The sequence below is a fragment of the Crassostrea angulata genome, chromosome 2, assembly GCF_025612915.1.
Source record: "Crassostrea angulata isolate pt1a10 chromosome 2, ASM2561291v2, whole genome shotgun sequence".
Lineage (NCBI taxonomy): Eukaryota > Metazoa > Mollusca > Bivalvia > Ostreida > Ostreidae > Magallana > Magallana angulata.
The window spans coordinates 15,992,830-16,007,730 of record NC_069112.1 but is presented as its reverse complement, the minus strand read 5'-3'; the positions used below and the strand labels follow the sequence as shown (position 1 = coordinate 16,007,730).

The 14,901-nt window shown below is 33.4% G+C and overlaps 1 protein-coding gene and 1 pseudogene across 1 annotated transcript; one reads left to right on the top strand and one right to left on the bottom strand.

Moving 5' to 3' along the window:
- The first annotated feature begins 3,899 nt into the window (after nucleotides 1–3,899).
- LOC128173957 (uncharacterized) lies at nucleotides 3,900–9,879 on the top strand. Its single transcript, XM_052839613.1, has 8 exons — nucleotides 3,900–3,912; nucleotides 4,440–4,508; nucleotides 5,225–5,290; nucleotides 5,817–5,885; nucleotides 6,820–7,118; nucleotides 7,770–8,149; nucleotides 8,454–8,632; nucleotides 8,936–9,879. Exons 1-8 carry the CDS (start codon nucleotides 3,900–3,902, stop codon nucleotides 9,877–9,879), a joined length of 2,019 nt encoding a protein of 672 aa, XP_052695573.1.
- A 2,126-nt stretch (nucleotides 9,880–12,005) lies between these two features.
- On the bottom strand, nucleotides 12,006–13,367 carry LOC128171302 (uncharacterized; annotated as a pseudogene).
- Nucleotides 13,368–14,901: the final 1,534 nt, after the last annotated feature.

Sequence of the window (14,901 nt, the reverse complement as noted above, 5' to 3'; positions counted from 1 at the left end):
AATTTGTGAAAACAATACACTGTTATGCAAAATATTATTTCTTACCGTCCTTTATACCCCGAATGAAACCAAACAGTTAAAAAGCCTAACCCGATAAGGAACACGATTGTAATAATACAAACAAGAGGCCCATGGGGCCACATTGCTCACCTGAGCAACAATGGGCGTTCAAAAGATATTGTGCCATATGGTCCCTCGGTAGAAAAACAAAAAATAAATATTGTAAAGTATTCGAATTTTACACTTTTTTGTATACATGTAATCTTTGACATTGTACCTTCATGAAATACTATTTTTTACCAGAATAAGAAATTTCTACGCAAGATATAAAACTAAACATTTGGTAGAGGTATACTGTTAAGTTGTTAACTTCCAAATCCCTATATTTTCGTTCTGCCCCCCCCCCCTCACTTTGTAAAGCGATCAAAATATATGAGAGCATATAGGTACATTTTTTTCATCAACTACTCAGTACTTACTAGTTATTGTATTAAAAAAAATAATAGTTATTGTTTTTTTATTTTAAAAACCCTACATGTATAGATGTGAAGAAGAAAGTTGTACCTCAATGTGCTCAATTCATCATATTAAAAACATTCAAAAATTGTATTTGTCTTCTCCATTATAATTAAATGACTGTTATTTATTTCGCGTACAAACCAGGATATTTTTCCGCTGTGATATTCTTAGGAATAGCGATAATTACTTTATCCCCGCAACAGAAATGTGTCAGAAATATGGAAACTGTTTTAAAGATGTCGTTTTTATTTACTCGTGTCTGAAAAACTATCAAAATTGATGTAGATTTCACATAATTTATTGTATAAAGAGAGGCCCCAGAGAGTAGATATATACAGAATACTAGTATCATTCTTTTATTTTGTTTGTACAAGTATTTAACATACTCTAATTCATAGAGATTTTCTAATGTTCAATCAAAATTTCAGCGTCAATTGTAGAATTATAAGCAAGATACAGAGCTCACAGTTCGCCTAGGTTTGATTCATATTTTGTTCACATGAGTTTATTACATTCAGCTTATGATTTTTAACTTGGTATTTCCTATTCAGCATTTAAAATGGAAAAAAAAATGGCCTAAGATTTTATATTCTTTTATTCACTCAAGACCAGTTCACTGGTATTTGAGGTTCAAAATCAGTTTATACAAATGTACACAAACGCAGTGAAGGATCACATGTACAGTAAGAGTAATAATGACGAAAAAATGTTAAGTTTACAATACAATAAGATGTTAAAGTTGGTTTCTGAACGAACAGACTTTGAAAATTTTCTTAATAAATATTGACAAATATTTTACTTTTTTAATCTTTAGTTTTTAAGATCTGTGTACAAACATAGAATTGTGAGCAAATCTCTGTATCTTGCTTATAATTTGAAGCTTAACACTCAAATATGGTTAGTAAATAGAAATTGAAAACAATTAAACACAAGAAAGATTCACTATGACAAATAAAGAACACAATTTATTTTTTCGAAATGAATCATATATATATATGTATATACCTACATATTTCCGTCAGCAATGCCAAACTTTATTTAAACTGAATAAACTCGAGAAAATGCCGAGCATCGCAACAAAACCTATTGCATTAATCTACCATTACGCAAAAGATAATGCCGATCGAATTACCGATAGAATGAATTGTATTTCATTATTTTTTGATACATCAGATTTTGCTTAATTTGCGCAGGTAAACAGTTAACTGTTTGATTTACCAAAGTCTCTGTTTGATTTGATACGTAAAAATCACGAAATAATACAGACGATAGTTCCCAGGTTACAAGCAGAAATAATGAAAACGAAACGAAAATCGGAACAAGCTAACACCAACGTCATGTGTGAAAACTGTCAACGCATTGAAATATTTAGCCTCAATTTACTTCACAAAATCTGCAACAATATATTTTGCATGTTTCAAAAATTTCCCTTCATACGCGAACTGTTGCACAACAAGCGAATTCATCATAGTCAGATCGACCCTTTTTCGTATGTCATGGCTGCTTTAAACAAAGAACCTCGTTTTAGAAGTATGGAATACGAGTCTAGGTAAAATTGGTATGCAAACCCGGGCCGTGGCAAAATAAAAGCCAAGGCAGATCGACAATCGTCAATTCCAAATACGCATTATTTTGCAGCAATATTTACAGCGAATACAAATATACTAGTCCATCAAATATCCTGAAATTTAAATGAAATTGGCAGATTAATAACTGCCAATCTTTGTTTTGCCCAGACCTAGTCTTGCCTACCCATTTTACCGTATGCCGGATTACCGGATGCCGAACCCGAAGCTATTAAACTGATTAAAACACGCCTTTCCTTTATTATTATTTTCGTAATAACTCAGATTTGAAACAGAATTAGCACTTAATTTTTGCAATTTATATTTTCCTTCCCATAAGGATAATTTATGCTAAACTACGTTGAATTGGAATCAGTAGTTCTTGAGAAGAAAATTTTTAAAAATGCACCCCCCTTTTTCTACAGTTTCAAGGATTTCTCCGCTTTGAATACAGATCGGACTTTTATTTTTGCAATTTATATTTGCCCTCACATAAGGATGCTTTGTGCCAAATTTGGTTGAAATTGGATAAGCGGATTTAGAGAAGAAGTTCAAAATGTAAAAAGTTTACAGACGGACAGACAGACAGACGGACAGACGGACAGACGGACGACGGACAAATTGTGATCAGAATAGCTCACTTGAGCTTTCAGCTCAGGTGAGCTAAAAACCCTGCCGATTAAATAAACAACACAATGCTTGACACTCTTTTACAGAATATACTTATTTGTTAGAAATGATAAAAGGAATGGACAAGTGACGCACGATTTCAATACTGACCACATACTGGCCTCGTATATTCAGTACATATCGAACCCAATAACGTACCCGAACATTTAAAAATGGGATATTAAAAATTGATTTTCTCGAAAAAGTGTAAAAGTGTAAAATTTATCCGTAGTTTGACAGTTTGAAGCTGTTCAGCAAGTTTCATATTATTTCTCAAACGCAGTGTGCAAATATAAAAAAGTGACAGACAGAAGGACGGACTGACGGACGCAGAGGAAAGCAATAGTCCCCTTCGGTGAAACCGGTAAGGGACTAATATGACGTTAAAAATCCAATGTTGTATACTACTCTTGCATGTAGAAGTTGATGAAGGCAGTGGTATAAGGGAAGGACTTGACAGTGGCCAAACGAAGATAATGAAAACAAGAGGTAAGGCACATACAACTGTACTATCTGTTTTCCTGAAAACTATTTTACTTGGTCATATTAAATAATTTAGAAGACTTAAATGGCAACAAATCAACCATCAGATTGGCCTTAAGGTAATGAATATGATGTATTTGACCATCATCTACCCATTAAGCCTGAAGAAACTCAAATGTTTCGATAAATATTTTAATGTTCTTTTTTTCAAATATTCAACATTCAGCATTCAGTGATCAAAATGATAGGTCAAAACATAATAAGACGTCGACAAACTCAAAAGTGTTTTTAACATGTGTATATAGCTGTCAGAAGATGTCTTGGGTTTGAGATTTTCTTGGTGAATAGGTATTGTTCTTTACTAATTTTCAATCTAAAGTTTAAAATTATTATATGAAAATTTATAATTTGTCATGTAATAATTTTAAACTTTAGATTGAAAATTAGTAAAGGACAAATATTAGCATGCAACTTTTTTTTCCAGATGGATGTTTTGATAAAATTCATCAACAAATATTCATAATTTAGCATTCAGTAATCAAAATGATATGTAAAAATGTAATAAGACGTTAAACAATTCAATACTGTGTATTACTGTTGTATGTAGCAGTTGATGGAGGCAGCGGTATCATCGAAGAACTTGACAGTGGCCAAACGAAGACAATGGAAACAAGAGGTAAGGCACAACTGTACAATTGTAAATCGGGAAAATTTGGTGCATACGTATTTTAGCTAATACGGAAGTGCCAATACATCGGCGCAATCAAATTTTAGCGCATGTACCTTGTATTTTAAAAGGGCTCAATAAATTAACTTCGCACTCAGGGGCGGTAGCGCCTAAGGCGCTAAAATTTGTAACGCATCAACGATTTTACCGTTTTACAGTATCTGTTTTACCTGAGAACTATCGTATTTGGTCATTTTAAATATTATAATTTAGAGGACTTGATTGCCAACAAATTACCCATACACTGCTTTTAAAGTTTAAAGATATCTGATCTTCAGCTACAACATAGGCCTGAACAAATTTAAATATTTATATAAATTCTTATATTTGTATTAGCGACGTGTAAAATGTAAAAATATTCTCATCTACATAAATTTCATCGACAAATATTCAACATTCAGTGATCGAAATGATACGTCAAATTATAAGACGTCGACAAATTCATTTGTATTACTGTGCATTACTGTTGTATGTAGCAGATGATGATGGCAGCGATATTAAGAAGGAACTTGACAACGGAAAAACAAACATAATGGAAACAGGAGGTAAAGCATATATCAATGTATCATACGATTTACCTAAGGACTATTTTACTTGTGCATTTTAAATATTATAATTTAGAGGACTTAATAGTCAAGAAATTACTCGACTGAACAATATGACATAGTCTATTATACATATATTACATGGCTTCGAGGGCGACATACTAGAATATTTGTCCCGAGGTGACAGGAAAGCCCTGGAGTGTTATCTCAAACGCAGTGTGCAAATATAAAAAGGGACAGACAGAAGGACGGACTGACGGACGCAGAGGAAAGCAATAGTCCCCTTCGGTGAAACCGGTAAGGGACTAATATGACGTTAAAAATCCAATGTTGTATACTACTCTTGCATGTAGAAGTTGATGAAGGCAGTGGTATAAGGGAAGGACTTGGCAGTGGCCAAACGAAGATAATGAAAACAAGAGGTAAGGCACATACAACCGTACTACCTGTTTTCCTGAAAACTATTTTACTTGGTCATTTTAAATAATTTAGAAGACTTAATGGTTAACAAATTACCCAACTTAACAATATGACATAGTCTCCACCAAACTAAAAAGGACAGATATATGGCATGCAGTTTTTTTCCCCAGATGGATGTTTTGATAAAATTCATCAACAAATATACAAAATTTAGCATCCAGTAATCAAAATGATATGTAAAAATGTAATAAGACGTTAAACAATCCAATACTGTGTATTACTGCTGTGTGTAGCAGTTGATGGAGGCAGCGGTATCATCGAAGAAATTTACAGTCGCCAAACGAAGATAAAGGAAACAGGAGGTAAGGCACAACTGTACTATTATAAATCGGTAAATTTGGTGCATACTTATTTTAGCTAATACGGAAGTGCCAATACATCGGCGCAATCAAATTTTAGCGCATGTACCTTGTATTTTAAAAGGGCTCAATAAATTAACTTCGCACTCAGGGGCGGTAGCGCCTAAGGCGCTAAAATTTGTAACGCATCAACGATTTTACCGTTTTACAGTATCTGTTTTACCTGAGAACTATCGTATTTGGTCATTTTAAATATTATAATTTAGAGGACTTGATTGCCAACAAATTACCCATACACTGCTTTTAAAGTTTAAAGATATCTGACCTTCAGCTACAACATAGGCCTGAACAAATTTAAATATTTATATAAATTCTTATATTTGTATTAGCGACGTGTAAAATGTAAAAATATTCTCATCTACATAAATTTCATCGACAAATATTCAACATTCAGTGATCGAAATGATACGTCAAATTATAAGACGTCGACAAATTCATTTGTATTACTGTGCATTACTGTTGTATGTAGCAGATGATGATGGCAGCGATATTAAGAAGGAACTTGACAACGGAAAAACAAACATAATGGAAACAGGAGGTAAAGCATATATCAATGTATCATACGATTTACCTAAGGACTATTTTACTTGTGTCATTTTAAATATTATAATTTAGAGGACTTAATAGTCAAGAAATTACTCGACTGAACAATATGACATAGTCTATTATACATATATTACATGGCTTCGAGGGCGACATACTAGAATATTTGCCCCGAGGTGACAGGAAAGCCCTGGAGTGTTATGTCGCCCGATGCCGAAGGCAGAGGGCGACATAACACTCCAGGGCTTTCCTGTCACCAAGGGACAAATATTCTGGTATTGTCGCCCGAGAAGACATGTAATATATGTTATATAACATTTTCAAAACAAATCAAACTCGGGTTATCAACATATTTATTTAATTCACAAGGCAGAAGCAAATGTTTTTAAAAAACTCACGCTTGAGTTTATCACTTTCGTCCTATTTGCCGAATTTTTTTCATCAATTAAACTATCGAGTTCATTTGAATTTTGACAAACTGCAGACGTTGGCCTGACATGTTTAAAATTCGCGGATCTGTTTACGTTTGCTTAGCAACTGGCTCGTTGAATTTCGAACCCGACGTAATTAATATGCAGATCTCTTGCACGCGATGGTGATATTACAGATTTGGGAGGGCAATATAACTATTTCCTGTGAAATATAACTGTTTCCGGGAGGGCAATATAACTGTTTCCGGTGTGATTCAGCAATTTTCAGGGCATAGTAATAAAATTATCTCATTTGTGACATAACGAGAAAACTTATTCAAAAATGGTATATAATAAACTAAACTTTATTCACTGTATTTCACTGTGATGCATCCTCTTTGTGATCTTTTTATGTTACTTATGCTTATGAAAGTCAAAGATTTGATAGTTTTAAAATTATTTGTTTATTCTAAAAATATGAACTATGTGTTGCAACTTAATTTTTTTTTTTCCTTCAAGTATTTTCCGAAGAGAGACCTTGGTCTAAACCAGAGATATCAGAAAAGCTTAAAGACCTGTTGGCATGTTTTAAAGTGGAGTTTTCAGAAGACCCGGATCCTTTTCGGGAGTCATTTGTTCGGCATATTATACAGGATGACATGCGTAGAAAATTAGAGACTTCTGTTCAATCACTTTCAAAAAAGATTGTACTCACAAAAAACATCTCTACAAAACGACACGACTTGCCAACTGTTGAAGCTTGTGTGTTTGAAATAGATGTTGTATATGACGGCGACCAGTTTTGTGCATCTGAGAAGGTTTAATATCGCATACTTATATGTTATGCAAATGACATAAATTGAATATGCACTGAACAATATAAATATATTATTACATGGCAATTTTTATATCGGATTCTATATTAGCCCGAGGTCGCTGTATATCAGCCCGAGAGCCGTTAGGCTCGAGGGCTGATATACAGCGACCTCGGGCTAATATAGGATGCGATATAAAAATTACCATGTTATGATTTTTATATCATATACTTAGAGAAAATATCAAAGAAACAATAAAAAAACATTAAGTGATAAATGATTATTGTTAACAAATCTCTCTGTGTCGATATATTCCATCTCTGATAAACTTTCCTGAAATTTTGCGCCAGCTGTTTGTGTAGCAAGTTGACGTCGACGTAACTATTTGACGTCATACTCGGAGATCGGAGTTGAACGGTGCATACCGAACTCTTCGTCACAATAGCCGATAATTAACGGAAAGGGGTGTGATATAACATCCGAAGATTGCCGGAGAGGGGTGTGATATAAATCTTATATCACACCCCTAGGGTTTATATCACACCCCTAGGCGAATTTTCGGTTAATATCGCACAGCGCGGAAATGGGTATATTTTCTATAAGTATACGATATATAAATATATTATTTTAATGAATTTTTTTTTCTTGTTTTAGGATGCCTCCTCAAATGAGTTTTTTAATGTGAACGAAGATAACTTTACCAGAGTCATTTTGATTAAGGGCAATTCCCTTCCTGTGGTTGACGCTAAACTAATAGTTTACAAAAAATACGAACATGTTATCAACAAGCAAAAAATCATTTTACAGCATCAATACGAAGAATTTGATGATGTGGCAAAATTTATAGCCTACCAAATGATATCGTTGTATTGTACTTTCGTTGAGTCAGTGATAACCGCTTTTACAATGCATCTGCCTAAGATGATTTCAGAGTATCCTGTCGAATCGCTGACTGTTGGAAAAATAGAACAAATGTGTTTAAGAGTTTTTGAAAGAATTGAAGACAAAGATGTTCTGTCAATGGATAGTAATAGGTAGACCGCCATTATTATTTAAACAACAATTAAACATTTTCTCAAACAATCAAACAAAAAGTTTGAAATGCTGTGAAGTAAATCGTAGTAAAGTAAATCCCTGTTGCGTAACATGGTCTTCTAAAATGAAACTTATTTAAAAAAGAAATTGATAATTTTGATATGTTGATATAAGATGAGGTAAAGATGATTTTTACATAAAAATATAACAATGAGTCATAACAACTGCATTACATATTCTGTAACGGTTGTGTTGACTTTGTAATAGTCTAGTAATAACTTATGTAAATTATGTTAATTTTAGAGATTGGAGACGATCGTTGGCCGCTGCAATCCAAACAGAAATGAGAAAACGAGAACCGGTTGTCGCTAATGCATCGTTGATTAATAGTATCTGTCAGAGAACAGTGAACGACTTAAAGTGTATTTTAAGTGAACTTGAGAAATTTCAAACTTCCGTGCATCCCGCTGACCAAAACAAACGTAAGAATTCAATTAAAACGCATTTTATATGATCATTATGCATAACACATAAAGATATGAAGCTCTTCTGTCAGTGCATTCATGCCACAAGAAGTATGTGGTTAAGATTCTCTGTTAACTTTAATTGACCACTTTCTTCAAAGATCGATGGATAAAGTATATTGTCAGTCGCTCATCTTTTTTTCTCCAATAGATTAACGTCGCAAGATAAGTTTGCGTATTTAAGGAACAATGCTTATTTCAATATCATTTATAAAATGCAATTTTTACGTATTTATCATGTACATTTTTTTCAACTAACAGAGATTGAAGAATGGCTGAAAAGGGAAGTCGTGTGCGACAGATCTGTTTTGAAAGATCATCCATCCATTTTAAAATACATAACTGGATATAGAGATTCTGTTAATAAAACGCAAGTTGTAAAAGTCTTCCTAAAGTGTGAGGATAAAGAGTCAGAGATGATTTTCAAAAAAAGTTGTGATGCCTCAAAGCATCTTCAGTTTGAATTTGTAAATGTTGAAAGATCCAAAGACAAAAAGAAAGAAGTCAAACAAATAAGATTACGTGAAAGAAAAGCCCCTGCAGTTGACAGTTCAACTAGAAAACAATTGAAGCTTATCATTCAAGAGCACAGAAAGAAAATTTATGCACTTTTTTCAAATGTCGTCGGTCTTCGTATTGGCAAAGCCAGACAAGTTGGTGATTTGATACAAGAAGAACCCTGCATTGTTTTGTACTGTTTAGATAAATGTTTAATTCCATTTGGTGAAAAACCTCTACCGGAGTCCATTGCAGGATGGCCTTGTGATATACGGGAAGAATTTTTTAGATTCGGACGATGTCCTGGAAACTGTCCGGCCAGACATCAAGGCCTTCCAGACCCTGGTTGTAATATTGGGATAAAATCAGACAGTAGTTCAGGATCTGCTGGATTCTTATATGAATCTAGAGAACCCAGTAATAAATTAGGAAATGGATTTCTTACAGCAGCACATGTTGCCGTTAAAGATCTTGAAAGATTGTACCCCAACACATCATTTACAATGGCTAATCTTTCTCCTGATGACAATATTATAGATCATCGATCACCTCCGAAAATCCAAGGAAGATACTATAGAGTTGGAAGAGTTGTAGAGGCATTGTTCGGACAACGTGAAAACATAGATCTGGATTTTGCAGTCGTAAAGATCGAAGAAAGTAGAAATGGAGGTAAATATTATATAACTGAAATAATTAAACAATTCTAACATATATTTTGCTCATCTGAATCAAACGTTCGTGATATTTTTAATACCTGTAGTCTGACGTCTGTTCGTCCGTCTGTCTGTAAGCTCTCTAGAACCAATGTACAAAATTTAACTACACTTTGTACGAAGCATCCTAATCAGAGGTGGATTCTAAATTAGTAAAATGACGTTCAAACCTTTTTATTTTTAAATCAAATTACTGAAATTACCGAGAGGCGTCGTCAGCATTTTAGAGGAAATTAAACTTATAAAATAAATGACTTTTTAAAATTTTAATGCGTAGACGGTAGATGGAGCATTAAGATTTTGAAAAGGGCATGATCACGATTTGGCCAAATTCTATTTTTCTGTTTTTATTGTTTAGAATTCTTAAGGTTAGTCGAGGGTTTACCCAATAACAAATCTCATGAGAAAACATGCCAGGAAAAATGTCAATTCGTTTATTAGCATTTTAATTTCATTATATTAAAAAAATATTAATTTTCCCTACATTATCATCATGCGAAACCGACTCAAACTTAATAATGTTTTTTGAGCTGTTTCGACGCTTTTCTAATGAAATATATAGGAAAATGAGCATTTTTTTTCTTCATTTACGAATTAAAGTTATTTCAAGATATTGCAAATAACTTTTTAAGAACTTAGTCGAATCTAATGTGACGTACAAATTAATTATGTTAAAAAAATGATATGTGTTCTACCTAGATTTGTTGCTATTTAATTCTATTTTTTTTAAAAAATTTTACCAAAAGATGTCGCTTTTCCGTGTTTGACGCCATACTTGCAAGTATAATGTCAAAACTCTTGAACCTCTTTCATTAAATTTTCCTATTTGGCCTACGAGAGAATTAGATTTTGAATTGAACTTTTCAGAGTTTTATATAAAAAATGTCACGGATTTTTCTTTTAAATTATCACTCCCACCCCCAATAAAGATGTGGAAGTATAAGCACATTTTATCGGATATTAAATACATGTATACATTCACACATTTATTACATTTGGGTTAAAGTGATTTTTAAAAAAAAGTTTATTATCATAAACTAATTAAAAATGCATAATATTTCAAAAATAGAAATAATGAGTTTCTGATAATTTGAAAGCATAAAGGAGATCATTGACAAATATTTTGTCTGACAAGTCAAAAAAAGAGAAGGCTTATCTGACCCTAATGATACATGCATAACACGTTGTTTTTGTAAGAACACATGCATAAACGATAATTTATTAGGACTTTCTTGGATTTTAGAACAGAGTTTAGTTTACTAATGTTCCCCCTCAGCATATTTTTATCCTTTCTGTTTCGGTCCTTTTGCTAGCTAAAGATATGTTAAATTCGCCAATTCCCTGCCCAGCTAGATTACTGCACCGTGTTTTAGAGAGTACCTGTTCATTTATCAAATCACTGAACCTTGACAAATATATTTTTTTGTTGATGAGTTTTTGCATGCTAACGAGAACACTTTTAGTTGAAAATTATATGTCTATTAGTTTTTCGTGTACCGTTCACACTTTTTTCAATAGAGCTGTCAATATGTTGACGTCGACTTCAGCGTTATGCATGTTTTCAAACTGCTGCTCCGTTAGGTCGGTTGATATTCTTTGATAGCCTCTTCCTGTATATTTTTTTTAAAGAGTTGTTAAATCGCATTATCCAGCTATCTAGTGCTTGTGCAGAATTTCCTTAGCCTATCACACTTTGCCTGGACAGTGCCCTGTTAGGCTCTCTTTATATTTCTCTTCACGTCCAATGTTTGAAGACTCTTTGCCAGGTGAAAGATTGAACGTATTGCTGACCTTGGTAATTAGCACAGATACTTATGTATAAACAGATTATAAAAAAAATCTTCCACAAAAATATTCCAGTAATTCTGTCACCCATCACCCTGACACCCCCCCCCCAAAAAAAAAAATCACGAATATACATGTGTATTGTTTGAAAAATAAAAATACTTACCTCTAACAGATATTTGGGTCCCTCCTTTTTATTTGCTACAGATGCAGATGGGCGATAGGCTAAACTCGCTGACCAAGAAAATTGTTGGGATGTTGGCGTCATTCGGTTGGAATTCTCAATTGAATTCGAAGACTCCAAATCAGCAAGTTTGTCGGCATTAGCGGCGTATTTAGCGAATATGCAAGACAGTAACTTCCGCAGACCATCGTCGTGTAGGTCTTTTCCGTGCGGTAGCGACATGTGTTTGTACAAATTTGGGGCTTTCACACTTGACATGCTCTCCAAATGCATGGGGATCAATAGCCTCTAAATTTCTCTGCAGGGGTGCTTGGCAATCTCGATATTGCTGGACTCCGTATGAAACACAATTTTCTAAGGAGTTGATAGTCTTCAAACTCAAGTTTCTCTTATCCTGTCGAAGTTTGTTTAAATTGCCAGTAAGATTCATGATGACATGATTTTATCGCTAGATTTTGTTAACTCCGGGGAGATTGCTTTTTCGAATGTGGTTTTGTCATCATCCATGGTTAGCTTTTTGACATTAAAGCCTTTTTACAATGACTTGAGATATCTCACCGTTAAAAATGGCTCCATTAATTCCCTTCGTGGATCCTGTCCTATATCTCTTCCAGTGATGATTTTTAACCTGTGTTTTATTTCTTCTGGCGTATGTACACTTCCGACTTATCTGCATGCTAAACCGAATCCGAAGCATTTTCTGGTGTATTTGCCGACAACGGTTATGTGTCTTGAAAGGCTGTCATGATTCTGACCCGTCCATCGCTTTTGCCATGCCCAATCACAGGAAACCTGTGGAACTTGGGTTCCGTCACCGCTAGAACAGATGAAAAATTATATGTAGATATTATATATTGTGTGTATAATTCATGAGATTATAATTTCATATTTTACTTTTTTGGATATAATCAAGTGTTCATGCTTGGGAAGTTATGGGTGTGCGTGCGTACGTGAGAAGGGGTAGTCCAAAGTAAAATACCATACGCCCTTTTTTCGTCCCGGTTTATAAGCACGGATTGAAAATGAAAATTTAACCATTTATTGGAACAAATATCCCGATATCGTGTGTGAGTTTAATGCAACATTGTGTTTGAAAATCCCCTTTATATATAATCATCCCCCCCCTCCTTGCCAAACACATGTCGTCTGATAAACGTAGCATAATATGAACAGTTATATTACATTATTCATGTGAATATTAATTATACTTGCATAACGAAATAGAAGTTACTTTGCAATGCGTGTTATGAATACTGTAGAAGTATCACCTCTTTGTACAAACACAGCAATGCATTATTGTATGATTTACCTGCAATTTCTTCGAATGCACTACCATATTCTTCTCTCTTTCTTTCAAAGTTCTTTGGTGGTTTGATGGAATATTTAATTCTGCTAAAATGTTGTTCATTTTTTGCTCCCCTATGCAAACATTAACCATTGTTGTAATTGTGAAAAATCCAATCTTAACATGGCAGCCGATCATAAAGTATTGCATAGTGAATGGAAAGTACATTTAAAATACCAGTATATGTATATCTGTGTCTTTCAAAATATGTTAAATCTATGAATATGTTGTTATTCAAAATCTTTAAATATATTTTGATCAATTAAGAACTTAATTTTTATTTCCTGATATGGAATGCATATATTCCAAAAAACGATAATTCCATGTGAGAATATTTTGTGTAAGCAATATAGCATGTAGCGTTTCAGACAATTCGTGCAAAGCGTGCAATATTTTTTTTTAATCATTTAGCTTTTATTAGTTCACTTGAGCTGAATGCTCAAGTGAGCTATTCTGATCACATTTTGTCCGTCGTCCGTCTGTCCGTCTGTAAACTGTTTACATTTTGAACCTCTTCTCTAAAACCGCTTGGCCAATTTCAACCAAATTTGGCACAAATCATCCGTAATGGAAGGCAAATATAAATTGCAGAAATGAAAGACCGATCTTTATTCAAAGCGGGGAAAACCTCGAAACTCTCGGAAAAGGGGGGGGGTACCATTTTTTTAAAAATCTTCTCAAGAACTATATAGTCAAATACATTGTAATTCAGCATAAATTATCCTTATGGGAAGGACAATATAACTTGCAAAAATTTGGGACTAATTCTTTTTCTAATTTGAGTAAATTACGAAAAATAATAATAAGACAGAGAGAATGGAGGTCAATCAGTTTAACTTCGGGCTCGATATTTCATATATCGAAATCAAGTTTAGAGGTCAGAAACAGACATCTTGAAGTTGAACGGAGATGAATTTAATTTGGTTGTTGTGCAACAGTTTACGTGCTAAGGGAATATTTGAAACATCCAAAATATATTTGTGCCGTTTATGTGAAGTAAATTGAGGTTAAATATTTCAATGCGTTTATATAAACATTAGCATGTTTAGTTTCTTTTTATTTTAACTTGAGAGAAACCATCGTCTTTATTCTAGAATTTAAAATTTTTCGTGTAGGCCGGTAAATCAGACAGCTGATTTTTAACATATACCTTAGCTAAATCTGATGCACTGACATATTACAGAATAATTTAATTCTGGTTGTAACGCGCTTTCTAATTGGCTAAAAAATTATTTTATATCGTATAAAGAATGTTGCCTACGTCATAGTAAGATTAACGTCAAAAACATATCAATACGCCTGATGTAACGTTTGAATTTTGTACAATTTTACGTCATGTTAAAGGTCAAATGACCGTTTTTATCTACATTGAAAAGTAAAAAAAAAAGTAAAGAAAATTAAATTATAAGCAATGAATTCAATATTTATTAGTTTTATACGATATAAAATGGTTTGAAACAGTTTTCGCTTTTTTATAAAGCGTAAACTGCCCCAAACCTTTTTATATCGTATAAAGTGAATAAATATTGAATTCATTCTTTAAATACTAGAGAGCTCTATTCATTATGTTGGTACCTGTAATTCGGTACGATCTTTACGTATTGTTTGATTAATGCAACATGCTTTATTAAGATGCTCAGCAATTTCAATCTAAACGGAGATTATTCTCGCTGCTAGAAATACACATATATATATATATATA